We start from the raw sequence: 19,195 nt of genomic DNA, 5'->3' as shown, positions 1-19,195 counted from the left end.
TGTAGAGCGGGGAAAATAAGTATTGAACGTGTCAACATTTTTCTCAGTAAATATATTTCTGATGGGGCTATTGTCACCAGATGTCGGTTACAACCCAAGTAATCCACACATACAAAGAAAAATCAAAACCATGATTTATGTCCATATATAAGTTATGTGTACTAAAGTGGAAATGTATTTACTGAGAAAAATGTTGACATGTTCAATACTTACTTTCCCCGCTGTATGAATAAATATAAAACAGCCTCAAAGCCTAATAGATCCTCTTCCTCTGGACCACAGAGATCCAGTTAACACATCACTGAGCAACAGTTTATTTTAACTCAATCCAACATGAACCGTCCTGCTGCCAGAAATATACTGATATTATACATATTGTAGCTGCGCCGTCAACAGCCACAGACTCACTACTGAGAGACGGACTGACATCGTTGGAGTTTGTCTTAAAGAATAATCAAGATGATCCTTTATGGCGGCAAATGTTCATATTAAACATGCAAGATAAGTAAGCCTGCTAACACATTCATGCTCCAGTTTACTCTTCTTCATTGTTCACGCAGCCGACGTCTTCATGAGCGTGGCTTCTCTGCGTCTCCAGCTCTCGACTGACGGCAGTCATCGGCCTTTGGTCATCTGTGACTGGAAACAAAATGCAGCGTCACAAACATGTTTTGGCTTTTTACGTCAGGGACCACAAAAACATATTCATCTCAAGAAAGAGCCTTTGTAGGTCGACCAGACGTAGCTACTTGCTAGTAGCTAGTTTCTGGGCCGGTGAAACCAGAGCACACAGCAAAAAAACTCATCTTTGTGTTAGAAGGGACTTTAGTGGGAAATAAGGAGGAATGCCCTCCAGATGTATCTGAGAAATCTCCGTCATGAGAACGGACCGTGCACTAACCGATTCAACGTTGATGTGATTCAATAGAGAGGAGCGTGTTTGAGGGTCAGAGGGGTGACACATGGTGTGTTTCAGAATAAAGGATTTGTTAACTGTGTCATTAAACTTCCCTGAACCTGCCTTGTATTCTTCTACTGAACCTCTACTGGTGATCTTGGTTTGCCTGGATGTTTTCCAACAATCCCCATGGAAGTCGGCACCTTGCTGTGTGTCCGCAGATACAAACATCATCCATAGTTTGATGTCGTTGCTACCTCAGAAAGAGCACAACGGAGGCTCTCCAGCAGTTTGATGTTATAGTCAAATATCACACTTCATGCCAGCTGAACCAACTCACCAGTTTCCACCTGAGGATCTTTATCCACTCATCTGCCTCCACACCCGTCTTTGCACAAAGATAAAATGTTCTCTCAGGAAACACCAGGCTGTGGACACAAGAGAGAGTACAACGTATGAATTACTTTAATGTGTGAATGTCAGACTAAAAAGGTGGACACACAACTAGTGATGTCCAAATGAAGCTTCATGAAGCATTTTCTTTATTTTCTGAGCCCAATAGATGGCGCTCTCTGTTCAACAAAGGGTTGAAAGCAATGGAAATATATCGGCCTTCAACCCTTTGTTGAACAGAGAGCGCCATCTATTGGGCTCAGAAAATAAAGAAAATGCTTCACGAAGCTTCATTTGGACATCACTACACACAACTCAAACATGAAATGTATATAAGAAGAGGGTGTCGTCATGGTGACGTCACCATCGTTGGTTTCTGGACCATAATGTTCTAAATGAACATGTGATGTGATGCTGTGCATGTGTTTTCTTGGAACTGATTTAAGTAAGTTTAATCATAGGCAATATATACATTTTTAAAAAAATATTTTTTACGTTCTGAATGTATGACGTCTCCATAAGGATAAAACTCCATTAACGTTGAACTGTTTACTGCAAGAGGAACTGAAGCCACTTTGTTCAGCTGAAAGCCAAATTATCTGGTATTTATAGTGTTGTTGATTCTTTCAGGTTCAAATCTGGATATTTAAGTCCAAAGTATTTGAATTCTACATATTTTGTAATAAATATTAGTGATGTCCAAATTAAGCTTCGTGAAGCATTTTCTTTATTTTCTGAGCCCAATAGATGGCGCTCTCTGTTCAACAAAGGGTTGAAGGCCGATATATTTCCATTGCCTTCAACCCTTTGTTGAACAGAGAGCGCCATCTATTGGGCTCAGAAAATAAAGAAAATGCTTCACTAAGCTTCATTTGGACATCACTAGACATCACTAATAAATATACTCAGTGACTGCCCTCTACTGGTTGGAACCAGCTATTGACATTGAATCTTGCTATGAGTCAGGAGACCTATATGTGGAGGCAGCTTTTGGTCGCTAAGCAACAGGAGCTGCTGTGATTATAATGATACCCTGGTTATGTTCCAGCCTAGAGACAAACGTTTAGTTACTCTTTAATGCACTAAATATTACCCATGAGCCTCAGCAGCCATTGTATAGAAAGGAGTAAACTAGAGCTGTGTAATCTGGGTTCAAACATTAACTGTGCTGCTGCAGTTCTTTATGAATGTATCTAATCTCTCCTTCACTGTTCTACAGAGCTGATCCTCAACAAACCCTGTTCAGCTGCACTTCCTGTTTGTCTGATAGCTACTGCAGCTGTGCAGCGTTGGACATTGTGTCAACAGTGGACCTCAGTTCATCGGCACTTCTCCTTCGCCACCTCTTCCGTTATTCAACCGCTCGCACTTCCCTTTTCAAACAGCCCAAATGTCCCATGTTGCTGCCGACGGGAAGTACACCTCACTGTGGTGTAAACCAGGGCATCCAACTAACACCTACTATTCATTATTGCAAAGACCTTTTGTTAAAGATATACTTTCTAGTTTGTGTTCTGAAATTTGATCCAAACATATTGATCATAAAAACAATCTCAAGATCCGCTTTCTAGCATATTCAGAGCTTTGAATCCAGCGTCTGCCTTTTGTGGTCAGCTCTGTGACTGTAAATAGTAGGGGAGGGGAAGGAGAAACACTAAGGGGACTCAGAGAGATGTCAGGAAGGCATGGAGAAGATATGACCTCTGTCACTGTTAAACACCAGATCAACACTCATGAACCTTTCCACACCTGCTAATGACTTTATTCATTGCAGTCTGATCTGCTCCAAACTTCACATGCACCTCAGACAGCCTTCGCCATAAACATCAAAACTATTATAAATCCAGTGTTTCTTCTCTGATCTGCTCCATAGTTTCCATATTTGATAAGAGTTCCAACGTGAACCACGTCTGCACTGTAATATTGACTCACAGTCAGAGCACCACCTACTGGCGTCAGGAAACTTTCCACGCCTGCTAATGATTTTATTCTGCTTATAATTTTATTCATTGTCTCATCTGCTCCACACTTCGCATGCACCTCAGACAGCAGTCAGGGAGATAGATGGCTTTGAATGTCGATCGCTTGGGTCTTAACTTGCGCCACAAGAGGCGGCCCAGCAGGGGTAGGCGGCCACGACACTGCCATGCGACCGTAAGCACTCCACAACCGCATATGAGTATGGGGGGCTCAGGAGGTAGAGCGGGTTAGCTGGCAACCGCAAGATTTCTGGTTCGATCCCCGGGTCCTCCTAGCTGAGTGCCTGGTGTCCCTGAGCAAGACACCTCACCCTAATTGCTCCTGACGAGCTGGCTGTCGCCCTGCGTGGTTGACTGTGTATGAATGGGTGAATGTCAGTCATTACTGTAAAGCGCTTTGGACAAAAGCGCTATATAAATGAGGCCCATTTACCATTTATGAGCGAGGGCCCGTCACAACACTGCTTGCAGTTTTAATTCTTTCACCAGTTTGATGTGCCTTTTGGAGGCCTCAGCATAAACAAAAACTCACCAAATTTGGTGTGTCCATGCGGCCTGGTGAAAAAATTGATTTGGCATTTGGCCACGAAAAAGTTGCTCGGTAGCGCCACCTAGCATGGCCATTCGCCAGCCCCGCCACACCATAACTCTGATTGAGATGAAATTTTGCACACATGTGCAGACAAGTGTCCTCTACAAAAAATCCTCTTGGAGTACTAAAGTCCGCCTACCGAAATGTTCCGCCATCTTGGATTTTATAAAAAACCCGATTTTATGAAAAACCCCACTCTACCTCCTAGCTCAGGAGGTAGAGTGGGTTGGCTGGCAACCGCAAGATTTCTGGTTCGATCCGGCTCATCCTTGCAGAGTGCCTGGTGTCCCTGAGCAAGACACCTCATGCTATTGGCTCCTGACAAGCTGGCTGTCGCCCTGCGTGGTTGACTCCGCCTACCGGAATTTTCCACCATCTTGGATTTTATGAAAAAGACAATGTTACGCATTTCTCGGACACTGTTGATCCGATTTGGACGAAATTTGCTGTGCATACTCGTTTCACCTAGCTGGGGTGATGGTCCAAGGTTTTGAGAATATGGTTTTATTCAGAAGATATCTGCCAATAAACATAAGAGAATTTTGCCACCAAAACGCAATTAGCATAACTCCATAACCTTTAGGCTAATCATTAAAAAACGTGAAACCTATGTTGACATAGCTTCAAAGAACATACATGTACAATTTCATCAAACTCGATTAATGTGGTGCACTTCCGAAAAATTCCCAAAATTGCCATTTTTGGCCATTGTTGGCCGTTTTTGGCTATTCACAGGGATTGTACTTGATCTAACTTGAACTGTACAGTTCATCCGATTGATACCAAAATTGGATATATGGTTGGAAAGGCCTTAAGGACAATGGTTACCCAAAGCTGTTATAACTTCAGCGTTTCTTCTCCGATCTGTACATGAGAAGAGTCCCGTCCTGAACGCGTCTGCACTGCGATATTGTCTCACAGTCAGAGTGCCACCTAATAGCAACATGAAATGTGACCTCTGTCACTGTTTAACATCAGCTCAACAGTCATGACATTTTCCACACCTGTTAATGATTTTATTCATTGTCCAAACTTCACAGCACCTCTGACAGCTGTCAGTGGAACCTTCGCCATAAACATCAAAACTATTATAACTTCAGTGTTTTTTTTCTCTGATCTGCTCCAAAGTTTCCATACTTGATTAGAGTCCCACCCTGGTCTGCACTGTAATATTTACTGACAGTCAGAGCGCCACCTACTGGCGACAGGAAATGTCACTGATTGTGTGACTTTTAGTAAAAGCCACACCTGATTATTTTTTGACCAGATCCTCTCATTTCAGCCTGCAGAGAGGACACAGGGGAAGGAGGAGAGATGTCAAGAAGGCATGGACATGTGTGTGAGCTCTGCTACTGAAATGTAGTTTCACTTTGGATCACCCCAGATCAACAGCAGTGTTTCCCCTACCATTGTACAGGCCTGGCGGCCCGCCAGGCCAAGGAGACCTGCCGCCAGGCCCAAAAAAAAATCAATATACCAAAAATAAGCCACCTATCAATTCATTCATGAATCAATAATCATTTACATTAGGAGCGCCTCCGCGCAGCACAGCAGACTTGCTCCGCAAGACGCGCGCTCCCGCTACGTTCTTCTTCCGTGTACTTGTCGCTTTCTACTTTGAAAACACGGAACGTTGACACTGTATTTTGATAAGCTGTTGCACTCTTCAGACTCGTGGTGTGAGCGGAACCGGTCAATAGGGTCCATAATATTTATTTTATTACATTACATTATTATTTATTTTTACATAATAAAAATGCCGCTGTGTGTCTCCGTCCAAAACCCGCTGCGCTCGCGCTGCCTGCTCGCACAGATCCGCTCGTGCGCACATGCGCTGATGCAGGTCGAGTGTTGTCGAGAAATATAAGCAGAGACAGCGCTCCTTAAAAATAACATCACGCCATGTGTGTGTAGTATTAGGACGTGATGACGTATGTACAACCGGTCAAAGCCCGTTTGCCCCCCCTCCCCAGGGGGGGGGGGGGAGGATTGTTTTTGATAAGATGTGGAACTTTGAGTTAACTGCTGTTGAGTAAACCTATAACTTATATTTTACTTGATAAAATAAGACAATATATGCACTCATATGTCGTTCTAGTGTTTTACAGTATCTGTAGCTATTAATGTGATGCTCATCATTTTCCAGACATATTTTTCTGGACCCTGATCATTTCCATCAACCAGCACCTTAATAAGTCACTCTCTCCTTGTGATCTTGAATACACTCTGGTTGAACAAAAATGTTGAATGCAAATATAATAATTGCAGAATTGCAGACTGCTTGCTGTGCCACCTGACTTAATCCAACTGCACCAATACACCATCCCACACGTCTCATCTGTTTAGGGTTTTTTCGGTGGGTACCGTGGGTACCACCGGGCCTGAAAAAAATTCTAGGGGAAACACTGAACAGTCATGAAACTTTCCACACCTGCTCATGATTTTATTTATTGTCTCATCTGCTCCACACTTCGCATGCGGCTCAGACAGCAGTCAGGGAGACAGATGACTTTGAATGTCAATGGCTAGTGTCTAACTTGTGCCACGAGGAGGCAGCCGCAGCCAAGGTAGGCGGCCACGACACTGCCGTGTGACCGCAGGCACTCCACGACAGCATGTGACAGATAGATGGCTTTGAATGTCAATCGCTTGTGTCTAAACTTGCGCCACAAGAGGCAGCCCAGCAGGGGTAGGCGGCTGCGACACTGCCATGTGACCGCAGGCACTCCACAACCACATAGGAGCGAGGGCCTGTGACGACACTACTTGCAGTTTTAATTGATATTCTGTCGGAGGAGATGCTTCCTGATAGATTTCAGGCTGAGAGAGTTTATTCTGCATCTCCTGCTGTTCACCCTGTGAAGCATTGGGCCATAAAGGATCCATCAGTTGGATCCTCTGAATCAGGAAAAATGGGCCACATTTCTGAGCTGCATTTGAAGGCGTCTTTGAGACAGGACAACCTCGTCTCACCAGCTGTGAAGCATTCGCTCTTCAGATGGACCTCTGAAGGACGGATGTTGGATCGAGACAACTAATTTGTTCATCAGCACATTGAACAGGCTATCACAGGGCTGACATGTTGAGACAGACAGGTAAACAGTCTATCACAGGGCTGACATGTAGAGACAGACAGGTAAACAGTCTATCACAGGGCTGACATGTAGAGACAGACAGGTAACCAGTCTATCACAGGGCTGACATGTTGAGACAGACAGGTAAACAGTCTATCACAGGGCTGACATGTAGAGACAGACAGGTAACCAGTCTATCACAGGGCTGACATGTAGAGACAGACAGGTAAACAGTCTATCACAGGGCTGACATGTAGAGACAGACAGGTAACCAGTCTATCACAGGGCTGACATGTAGAGACAGACAGGTAACCAGTCTATCACAGGGCTGAGGTGTAGAGACAGACAGGTAACCAGTCTATCACAGGGAGACATGTAGAGACAGACAGGTAACCAGTCTATCACAGGGCTGAGGTGTAGAGACAGACAGGTAACCAGTCTATCACAGGGAGACATGAAGAGACAGACAGGTAACCAGTCTATCACAGGGCTGACATGTAGAGACAGACAGGTAACCAGTCTATCACAGGGCTGACATGTTGAGACAGACAGGTAACCAGTCTATCACAGGGCTGACATGTTGAGACAGACAGGCAACCAGTCTATCACAGGGCTGACATGTAGAGACAGACAGGTAACCAGTCTATCACAGGGCTGACATGTAGAGACAGACAGGTAACCAGACTATCACAGGGCTGACATGTAGAGACAGACAGGTAACCAGTCTATCACAGGGCTGAGGTGTAGAGGCAAACAGGTAACCAGTCTATCACAGGGAGACATGTAGAGACAGACAGGTAACCAGTCTATCACAGGGCTGACATGTAGAGACAGACAGGTAACAAGTCTATCACAGGGAGACATGTAGAGACAGACAGGTAACCAGTCTATCACAGGGCTGAGGTGTAGAGTCAGACAGGTAACCAGTCTATCACAGGGCTGACATGTAGAGACAGACAGGTAACCAGTCTATCACAGGGCTGAGGTGTAGAGACAGACAGGTAACCAGTCTATCACAGGGAGACATGTAGAGACAGACAGGTAACCAGTCTATCACAGGGCTGAGGTGTAGAGACAGACAGGTAACCAGTCTATCACAGGGAGACATGTAGAGACAGACAGGTAACCAGTCTATCACAGGGCTGACATGTAGAGACAGACAGGTAACCAGTCTATCACAGGGCTGACATGTTGAGACAGACAGGTAACCAGTCTATCACAGGGCTGACATGTTGAGACAGACAGGCAACCAGTCTATCACAGGGCTGACATGTAGAGACAGACAGGTAACCAGTCTATCACAGGGCTGACATGTAGAGACAGACAGGTAACCAGACTATCACAGGGCTGACATGTAGAGACAGACAGGTAACCAGTCTATCACAGGGCTGAGGTGTAGAGGCAAACAGGTAACCAGTCTATCACAGGGAGACATGTAGAGACAGACAGGTAACCAGTCTATCACAGGGCTGACATGTAGAGACAGACAGGTAACAAGTCTATCACAGGGAGACATGTAGAGACAGACAGGTAACCAGTCTATCACAGGGCTGAGGTGTAGAGTCAGACAGGTAACCAGTCTATCACAGGGCTGACATGTAGAGACAGACAGGTAACCAGTCTATCACAGGGCTGAGGTGTAGAGACAGACAGGTAACCAGTCTATCACAGGGAGACATGTAGAGACAGACAGGTAACCAGTCTATCACAGGGCTGAGGTGTAGAGACAGACAGGTAACCAGTCTATCACAGGGAGACATGTAGAGACAGACAGGTAACCAGTCTATCACAGGGCTGACATGTAGAGACAGACAGGTAACCAGTCTATCACAGGGCTGACATGTTGAGACAGACAGGTAACCAGTCTATCACAGGGCTGACATGTTGAGACAGACAGGCAACCAGTCTATCACAGGGCTGACATGTAGAGACAGACAGGTAACCAGTCTATCACAGGGCTGACATGTAGAGACAGACAGGTAACCAGACTATCACAGGGCTGACATGTAGAGACAGACAGGTAACCAGTCTATCACAGGGCTGACATGTAGAGACAGACAGGTAAACAGTCTATCACAGGGCTGACATGTAGAGACAGACAGGTAACCAGTCTATCACAGGGCTGACATGTAGAGACAGACAGGTAACCAGTCTATCACAGGGCTGACATGTAGAGATAGACAGGTAACCAGTCTATCACAGGGCTGAGGTGTAGAGACAGACAGGTAACCAGTCTATCACAGGGAGACATGTAGAGACAGACAGGTAACCAGTCTATCACAGGGAGACATGTAGAGACAGACAGGTAACCAGTCTATCACAGGGAGACATGTAGAGACAGACAGGTAACCCGTCTATCACAGGGCTGAGGTGTAGAGACAGACAGGTAACCAGTCTATCACAGGGAGACATGTAGAGACAGACAGGTAACCAGTCTATCACAGGGCTGACATGTAGAGACAGACAGGTAACCAGTCTATCACAGGGCTGACATGTTGAGACAGACAGGTAACCAGTCTATCACAGGGCTGACATGTTGAGACAGACAGGCAACCAGTCTATCACAGGGCTGACATGTAGAGACAGACAGGTAACCAGTCTATCACAGGGCTGAGGTGTAGAGGCAAACAGGTAACCAGTCTATCACAGGGAGACATGTAGAGACAGACAGGTAACCAGTCTATCACAGGGCTGACATGTAGAGACAGACAGGTAACAAGTCTATCACAGGGAGACATGTAGAGACAGACAGGTAACCAGTCTATCACAGGGCTGAGGTGTAGAGTCAGACAGGTAACCAGTCTATCACAGGGCTGACATGTAGAGACAGACAGGTAACCAGTCTATCACAGGGCTGAGGTGTAGAGACAGACAGGTAACCAGTCTATCACAGGGAGACATGTAGAGACAGACAGGTAACCAGTCTATCACAGGGCTGAGGTGTAGAGACAGACAGGTAACCAGTCTATCACAGGGAGACATGTAGAGACAGACAGGTAACCAGTCTATCACAGGGCTGACATGTAGAGACAGACAGGTAACCAGTCTATCACAGGGCTGACATGTTGAGACAGACAGGTAACCAGTCTATCACAGGGCTGACATGTTGAGACAGACAGGCAACCAGTCTATCACAGGGCTGGCATGTAGAGACAGACAGGTAACCAGTCTATCACAGGGCTGACATGTAGAGACAGACAGGTAACCAGACTATCACAGGGCTGACATGTAGAGACAGACAGGTAACCAGTCTATCACAGGGCTGAGGTGTAGAGGCAAACAGGTAACACGTCTATCACAGGGAGACATGTAGAGACAGACAGGTAACCAGTCTATCACAGGGCCGAGGTGTAGAGACAGACAGGTAACTAGTCTATCACAGGGCTGACATGTAGAGACAGACAGGTAACCAGTCTATCACAGGGCTGACATACCCAGACGGGTCCATCCTGCATGTCTTTGGACTCTGGGAGGAAGCTGGAGATCCCGGAGAGAACCCACGCTTACACGGGGAGAACATGCAAACTCCACACGGAAGAAACCCGAGCCCGAAAGGATTAAACATGTCAAATAAAAATAAAACCATCACTTACCAGAAACAGTTGACTCTGTCCTGAGAGTAGTCAAACTGGACAGCAGAGCAGCCTCTCAAGTCCAGTGTCTTGATTGGCTCGTCACACTGCAACAGAGAAACTTTACAGCTAATACTTGGTTCAGACTACACAATATCAGCCTGGTTCTTGCCCGACCAGGCAGCACCCTCCTCTTCTGAACAGCAAAGCCAAAGCTGAACGTCCTTAAAGCTGCATCTCCCTGCTGGCCACCAGGGGGCGACTCCTCTCTGATTGTATAGAAATCTACGAGAAAATGGTCCTACTTCTCTCTTGATGTATTATCTCAGTAAAACATGAGTTTATGGTCTCAATCTCTAGTTTCAAGTCTTCTTCAATCCAGCATGATGTTCATTAAGTACATTATGGTCCATTTAGAGTCCAACAGACCAGAAAGCAGGGGATGCTTTAGGGGGCGGGGCTTACCTGCTGATTGACAGGTCACTATCACGCTACCAATGCAGTCAGCTTCTAAGATTACTTTAACACTTTGCTTTAAAGTTGACCTTGAATTATGAAGCTAACTTTGTTAATAGCTTCACACCAGAATCCAGATGGATCCAGATCCAGTAAGGTTGCCCTGCCTCTCAATGTTTCCTCGAGGGACGATCACGGCAACCCACTGAGTAGGATGCACTACCATCCTGTACAGTTGTCTGTGTAGCATGAGTAGAAGCAGCTTTATCTTAATATGAATAAGTGAATGTAATTCTGTGACTCACCTTGTTGTCTTTGAAGTATTTGAGTTCATATCTGCTGAGTGTGAACCACCTCTGTTTCCAGCTCTGTAAAAGGTTTAAACATGTACTTTCAGGATCAGTGTAGTCTGTGTTGAGACGCATCGGCAAGATGTGAACATTTACAGATTTACTGATTTGAGCTGATTTGAGTCCACTGCTCTTACCTTCACTATGGCTCCTTGTTTCACCAGGAAGCCTTCCTTTGTGCCCAGCTGCAAGGACAGAGTAGAAGAATGGTTCTACTGTGAGTGAAGTTTTGACTGGTCTTTAGGGGAACCAGCAGACTCTGATTGGATCTGGTGACATTTCAGCCATGTTAGTTGACGTCTTCGTCATCATGGTCCTTGTACCCTTTGACCCCGAAGCCCCAGAACCAGCTGCTCCTCCTCCTCACTGACTCACTCATGGCAGCTCGTCAAACAGTCCGGTTACAGAAAATGAGCTGAGCTGCAGGTGAACAGCAGGATCCCTCCACCTCATTATGAGGACAAGCTGGCTAGCTAACTAACTAGTTACCTACATACCTAGTTAAATTGATATCTAGCTAACAAGCTGAATAGTTACCCCGATACCTAGCTAACTTGATATCTATCTAATGAGCTAACTAGTTACCTAGCTACCTAGCTAACTAGTTACCTAGCTAATTTGATATCTAGCTAAGGAGCTAACTAGTTACCTAGCTAACTTGATATCTAGCTAAAAGCTAACTAGTTACATCGATACCTAGCTAACTTGATATCTAGCTAACAAGCTAACTAGTTACCTTGCTAACTTGATATCTATCTAAGGAACTAGTTACATACATACCTAGCTAGCTCGATATCTAGCTAATTAGCTAACTTGATATCTAGCTAACCTAACGTCTCCAGAGCTGCGTCATCTCTCTTCCTGGTGAGCTATGACATCACTTTCCAGCCCCACCGACAAGTGTTGTCACCATAACAACAAACACCAACCACCATTTTCTTTTGTACCAGTCACATGACCACCGAGAACAGTTCAATGTCAGCTCTATTCCTATTCTATTTTCATGACGGAGGTGTGTGACAGCCGGTATTGGGTGCTCAGGTGTGCAGTAGGTGTCGTACCGATGGTGCATTCGGGACCAGATCGTTCTCTGTGCGGCCCGTCTGTACGGCCGTGTGAACTCGCACAGACTCGTAGATGGACGGCTCCTCCACGCGCCACGGGTACGGACACTTCAGCACGATGAGGGTTCCTGGTTCAGAGTCAGAGGGGAGATGACAGGCGCGCACACACATATTTTCTTGCAGAGTTGCCTCAAAGTCACTTAGGTACATTAGGAATGAGTAAAAACCAAAAGTAAAAGAAGTTAAACTATAAAATCTTATATAAGAGTATTTCCCAAAGTGCGAAATGTGACATTGCATATTGGGATCACAGAAAACAGACAAACAAAGCCCATTGAACCCAGGTATAAAACATTTATAGAGGATATAAAACTGAGGTTTAAATGTATAATATTTTAAGAAACTGTAAAGTGTTAAATCTGAGAACAAAGTTTGCTGGGTGGTATCTGTGTATGTGTGTTTAAAGGACTGCAACTCTCCGTTTCACAATGTCAAACTTCTGCCTGTTTCTATTTGAGAATTTCACACATTTGTTGCATGAAATGTGCTGGAATACGGTGATTTCTAATGTGTGGTTTTGCTGTATGAGCTGATTAAGTTCAGTCAGCTTGTTAGTTAGAAGAAGCTCTTCATACCTGTGTCGCTGCCCAGCAGAGGCTGGTTCGCAAAGTGGTTGATAAAGTCTTGAAGAGTTGCAAACTCGTTAAACCCAAACACATAACCATTGTTGTTGCGTGTCACGTGAAAATGCTTGACAGAATCCTTTGCCCTGTGAGTCAAATTACAAGAAACCAACATCAAATTGTGAACAAATACAGTAATCGAAATTGTTTGTTAGATTGTTTCCTGGTAAAGGCTGAGGTATGTGAAATGTTTGCAGAGAGACGAGTGCCACATTCACGGGCACCGTTTTTTGTGGGAAAGGTATGTTTACTAGGGGACAGAAATTTACTAAGCTGGATTCAATGGATCTAGCTGGTTTTCCACAGCTGGATGAACCCAGAATAAAATATTTAGCTGTGATTTAATATCAATAACCAGATGAAAAGGATGCTGAAATAACTCCATAATGACGGTGATCAGTAAAAAGTGCTGAGTCATGCTTTGTTAGGTCCGTCTGCAAGACCACAAGATAACTACTGTTAAAACGCTGGTTTTCTGAATGGAGTCTGGTTGACGGGTGCTAGGCTACGCTAACATTGTAGCTGCTCCATCAACACTCCAAATAAGGTCATCTAGACATAAATACAGCAGAGACCTTGTTGTTTGGACCACAGACAGTCTCTGGTTACTCCACATAGTCTAGTCTGGTCTCTGGACTAATGTGAGCTACTATCTAGACCTCTGGGGGACCACAGACAGTCTCTGGTTTTTCCACATGGTCTGGTCTGGTCTTTGGACTAATGTGGGCTACTATCTAGACCTCTGGGCGACCACAGACAGTCTCTGGTTCCTCCACATATTCTGGTCTGGTCTCTGGACTAATGTGAACTACTATCTAGACCTCTGGGGGACCACTGTATTAGTTCTAACACCAGCAATCTACTGTGTCACCTATCCTCAGTTATACCAGAACGTGTTTGATGTAGAATGATGGTGTCCGGCAGACTGACCTGACAGACAGGGCGAAGCAGCCTGGACCCTCATTACTGTTTCTCAGGAGATAACTTCCATCAGTCCCATTGGACAAGAGGAGGGCCTCTGCAGCATGGCGGGACAGGTCATAGTGGTACCACCTTCAACAACACAAACAACATTAACATGTGAAGGAAAAACCTCATCTATTTCATTTCTTAAAAAGAACAAAAACAATTCAACCTAATTTTTTTTATTTTATTTAACCTTTATTTAACCAGGAAAAAATCACATTGAGATTAAAAACCTCTTTTTCAAGGGAGTCCTGGCCAAGAGGCAGCAAAGTTGCACATTGAACAGAAATAAATTTACATTACATTAAAATGACAGGTACATAAGAAAAGCATATCAATTAAAACAATTACAGATAATTGAGGCAGTCTCAAATTCTCTCAGTTTCGACTTAAAAGCATTTAGGGATAAAAACTCAGTCAACTTCCAGTCTCTTTGTAGAATATTCCACGCACAAGGAGCTGCGCAGATAATTGCTACATTCATTAAGGAACACATGATCAAAAACTTTAGATGTCTAAAAAGGGTTAAGTGGTGCCTTTGGGCGTCCTGAGTAGAGCTGGGGTCTAGTTGACCAGCCAGCATTAAAGTTCATCCTCGACCCTGGAAGGTGGTTTATTGCTGAGTTCATAGTCTTCATCAGCAGATTGACACTGATGAAGACCATGAGAAGCAGTTGAAAAATGTGGAAGAAGCTTTCAATTACAGTTTGCGTCAAAATATAAATTTGGACAAGACCATTTTGTTAAACAATAAATATCATGATAATACTTGTTAGAAGTAATACGGTATAATAGTGCAGCCGGAGCAGGAAACTGTACGACAGATGCAAAGGAAACATTAAAGGGATGTGAAAGTTCATTGTTCACAGAGTAACTAAAGCCCAGAGTTTGGTCTGAAGTCACCATTAAATTCAAAATAGGTGAAAAGAAGTACCAACATGTACAGGGGTGAAGCAGGAAAGCAGGTTTGGTTAGAACTCCACGGTTACCATGGTAACTCACCTGCTTGCTGGAAGGTTTTCTTGGGTCATTATGTACATTTATAACATTTTCTTAAAATGACATTATAGAATCACTTTACACATGTTGACGCTAATAATAATGTAATGTCAATTAATGTAATAATACATATGACATTACAGATAGATCACGTCTTTAAGTGAAGATCATACAGGACAAATAAAACATCATGTATAAATGGGTTAGGGTTAGGGTTAATTCCATTCGAATAGCAAAATGATGAGAGTGTATTCTCTGTGATCATTCCTGGAGGCCTGTCTCTTTAAATCAGGCTGTTTCTCCTCTACCATGACAGCAGCTGGGCAGCTTCATACAGGTGGAGCCACATGCCTCTGCACAGGTGGAAATGTGTCAACAGTTTGTGAATCATTAGCAGTGAGAATAAACCTGCGGGTTATTGCACACAAGCAGAATTCAGAATCCTGGATCATGGATAACTTCAGCCGGGATGACTCTTTTGTGCAATAGCCCCCTGGTCTCTGGTTCCACATGGTCATGGTCATGGTCCAGGAGCAGCAGTTGAATGCTGACTTCCTGTTTCCCCTGTTAATCTTATCTAATGATTATTTAAACCATTTGATGATCTTTTAAAGTGAAGCTTAATATGATACATATCCTGTGGAGGAGGTTAGGATTAATGGCGCTGTGATACCAAGGAGCTGATTTTAAAAAACATTTAGTGTTTGTCAACAGGTAGGAAACCTGTGATCAGATGATGTTGATAGTCTGGTCAGCTGGTTTCCTCCGACAGACAGAGGAAGTAATCAGTTACTAGAGTCACGGAAGTAACGCAGTGATCGGCTCAGACGGTCTTACCCCAAAGTCTGGATCTCGTCGGTGGAATCCTCGCTGTAGAAACTCATCTCTCATCTCAGCCAGCGAGCAACGCGGGGCGATGGTGTGCACGCTGGGCGATGGTGTGCACGCGCAGCTGAGCAGACAGAAGTGAAAGCTGTGCTTTTGAGCCAGACACGCCCCACAGGAAACCAGCTTCACCGAGTCTCGTTCACGTATTAACACATCTACACACTCGCATCTTCGTGGTCCGCTGACACTAACATTGTGGTGCGTCCATACACGGACATTTACGATAAACACATTCAAAGGGACACATGCAATCAGGGGCGGACTGGGGCAAAAAAGGGCCCGGGATTTTTTTCCTGACTGGCCAACAGGGGGCGGGAATGGGGAGGCAGCGGCTGGCAAAAAAAAAAAAAAAAATCACAGTATTTGACAAAAATGTACGCATTTAAAGGTCATATTAAACCATATTTAAAATAAAAAACTGATTAGTTTTAGTTAGTAACCCTAACCCTAACACCAGCAATTAGCCTACAACAAAATCACGCCATATATGTTACATACAAGCCCAGTGGCTTCTGTGATCTTAACAGATGTTAAGAGATCATTGATGCAATATTTAGGACCGGACCCATTAATTTGCAGGCATAAATGATACCAAACAAAATTAGAATAAAATATACTGCCTGTACCCAGAATCAGACACTAGAGCGCAACAACACACCATTTTGAAACCCTGGTAAGCAAAATTCTCTTTACACACTCACTTTTCCTGTTGACCCTTGACTCACTAAGTTATATACATATTCTAACAGATAATTCTCAGCCCCACCTGGGCCCCAAAGTGTGGGGCCTACATGTGCCCCGCCTTTCACAACAGTAACGTGGCCAACAGCGGGCTGTCCACTCTATGGGGTCCATGTCTATAACATAGACATATGTGGAGGTTTAGCTCAGGAGGTAGAGCGGGTTGGCTGGTAACCGCAAGATTCGATCCCCGGCTCCTCCTAGCTGAGTGCCTGGTGTCCCTGAGCAAGACACCTCACCCTAATTGCTCCTGACGAGCTGGCTGTCGCCCTGCGTGGTTGACTTCGCCGTCGGTGTATGAATGGGTGTATGAATGGGTGAAAGTCAGTCATTGCTGTAAAGCACTTTGGACAAAAGCGCTATATAAATGAGGCCATTTACCATTTAACAAAAGACCTTTAAATACTTTGCACTTAAAGGAATACTTCACCCATTTGCACGAAGCCTTGTATGGTTAAAAACCCGGTAGTGTTTGAATGGTCGTGTTTCTGTTCTGAAAAAGAGCCTCCAATGACGCAAATATCGTCATTTTGCATCATGCTTTGGTTAGAGGGGGTGAGAGCGTCCGGCCCGGTAAGGTCCGGAGCGCTCACGTCCAGCGATCCAGAGTCCGAGTGTTTCCTATAAATGTGTGTCAGTAAAGTTCCATCATCAAACCGGCAGGGGACTGGCGAGGGGTAGAGTCCTTAAGAGAGAGAGTGGCGCCACCTACGTTTACTGCAATGGTTAATTTTTTTCACAGCAATGGCGGAGCATGGAGACCCTCAAAAGTTCCCGGAAGTTAGCAAAAGCTAACTTCCGCCCAACGTAATTCTTATGGAGCACACGGTCGGAGCAACACTTGATCAAGGTAAAATGTTTAAACAATGACATTTTCACATCAGTAGTTCATTGGAATTAAATTGACATGAGTAATTAGCTATATTAAATATGTTGGCGGATTGTCCCCGTCTAGATTAGAAGATTAGAGAATATTAACGGATAAAAGTTTAAGCTAGCACGCTGGATAACGATAGCAACACATGCAACAGGCGGACGCATGTAAATTCTGTTCACTAAATATAACTTAATCGAACACTGTCAATGTATACCAATAGCCAGCTTAATGTGCAGGGATTGTGATTGTAGATAAACATCAATTTAATATAATTGAGGCTATATATATATAGGTTTGAGTGCGGGATGAAAAAGTTCACATTTGAATATTAAATTCAAACTGAGCTGCATCCGCCGATCCTGATGGTGGTAAACTTTCTTGCAAATAATAAAAAAAAAACGGGCTGATTCTGGTTGTGTTAATATAATTACCGTGTGTGTATTGGGCAACTTGATTTTTTTTTTTTTTTTTCAAAAAGCTGATAGGAGTATAGTGTATATTATAAAGCTGGTGTGTCTACTGTTGTGATTTTGGACGGTGAGAACACAAACTGGGTTTATACCGGCATGGTTATATTTTTCATGCATATGTATCATGTTACTAATTCTCCTTGTGAATATTGTGGACACTGTATTATGTTGACTCCTGATCTTTTCTTTTATTTCTCAGCATGATGGAAGCCTGCTGGAGAATGCCAGAGCTTCCTTCTCCAACACACCCACTGCGTTTGGAAGCTCCATGAGGGAGGAACCAGTCTTCGTCCTGAACAGTTCCTCGATGTGGTGAATGACATCATAGGCTTCTTGGGAAGGGTGGCAGAGGGCACCTGACTTGACTTGAAGTCTTTAAAGTTCAACAACATGCTGTTTTCTCCCACAGGATTGTCATCACTGTGCTGTGTTGCAGTTTTGCAGTTTTCACAGATGCTGGCAAACTTGATGATCTTGTGGACAATGTAGCCTGTAAGATGGAAGAGTATACTTTTTTCACTCTTTGTAAGGTCAGGTGCTGCTCTGTCCACCACTGTCAGTTGTTCCACTCTAACTGACGGAGTGACCTTTTGCTCCACTTGGTCCAGGAAGTCTGCCAAGAAGCTACTATATTTACAACGTAACTTCCCTTGGTTTTTGCATTGTTTTTCCTGTTCTCTGTTCTGTTTTTAATTAAAAACATCTTAAACTTCGCAGTGGTGTGGTATTTGAAAGTGTGTGAAAGTGCAAATGCATTGTTTGAATATGATTACCTTGCATATTTTTTTGTTAGTAGTGTCTTTGTAGGTGGTTAAATGGCTCCTTCCAACTTTAACCACCCATGCTTTTCGCCTGTCCCTGTCTTTGGGGAAGCCATACATGCGGACACCCCTCTCAGAGCGATTGGAGCATCCCCACGCAGCACAGCACACCATCGTGAAGACTGTCAAGGACTACATAGTGAAAAGGACACAAACAGCTTAACATGCTGATCTGTTTCACTTCTTTACATACTGTTTTAAGGAATTATTTGTGGTATTAAGTGCTTTTGGGAAAAACAAGACTGTGATTTATTGTGCTACTGATTTATTGTGCATCACTGAGTAGAGTAAGTTTGAGATGAGGAAGAATAGTTAACACATAGTGATAGAAATAGTGATTTATAGTGAATTCAAATCAAAGTGTTATTTATT

General features: G+C 44.1%; 1 protein-coding gene and 1 long non-coding RNA gene across 2 annotated transcripts; one reads left to right on the top strand and one right to left on the bottom strand.

The window, feature by feature from the left end:
* Positions 1–290: 290 nt before the first annotated feature.
* On the bottom strand, positions 291–16,178 carry dapp1 (dual adaptor of phosphotyrosine and 3-phosphoinositides). The gene is made up of 9 exons (XM_084013965.1): positions 15,864–16,178; positions 13,992–14,114; positions 13,014–13,147; positions 12,376–12,506; positions 11,452–11,499; positions 11,270–11,332; positions 10,530–10,615; positions 1,239–1,326; positions 291–639 (listed from the first exon to the last, which is right to left on the bottom strand). The coding sequence occupies exons 1-9, from the start codon at positions 15,908–15,910 to the stop codon at positions 616–618; spliced, it is 744 nt and encodes a 247-aa protein (XP_083870091.1). The 5' UTR covers positions 15,911–16,178; the 3' UTR covers positions 291–615.
* Positions 16,179–17,394: 1,216 nt separating this feature from the next.
* Positions 17,395–18,715, top strand: LOC311016094. Its single transcript, XR_014597443.1, has 2 exons — positions 17,395–17,505; positions 18,202–18,715. It is a non-coding gene; the product is annotated as an uncharacterized lncRNA (long non-coding RNA).
* The last annotated feature ends 480 nt before the right edge of the window (positions 18,716–19,195 follow it).

The sequence above is a fragment of the Eutrigla gurnardus genome (assembly GCF_963514095.1).
Source record: "Eutrigla gurnardus genome assembly, chromosome: 7".
NCBI classification, from domain to species: domain Eukaryota; kingdom Metazoa; phylum Chordata; class Actinopteri; order Perciformes; family Triglidae; genus Eutrigla; species Eutrigla gurnardus.
This window is presented reverse-complemented; position numbering and strand designations above follow the sequence as displayed.

What these genes read in the sequence shown, in the direction of transcription:
- dapp1 (XM_084013965.1), bottom strand. Translation starts at nt 15,910, where the DNA reads ATGAGTTTCTACAGCGAGGATTCCACCGACGAGATCCAGACTTTGGG. An exon ending in TCTGCTGGGCAGCGACACAG is followed by an intron (nt 12,507 to 13,013) that starts GTATGAAGAGCT and finishes ACTCTGAACCAG; the next exon opens with GAACCCTCATCGTGCTGAAG. An exon ending in AATACTTCAAAGACAACAAG is followed by an intron (nt 10,616 to 11,269) that starts GTGAGTCACAGA and finishes TCTCTGTTGCAG; the next exon opens with TGTGACGAGCCAATCAAGAC.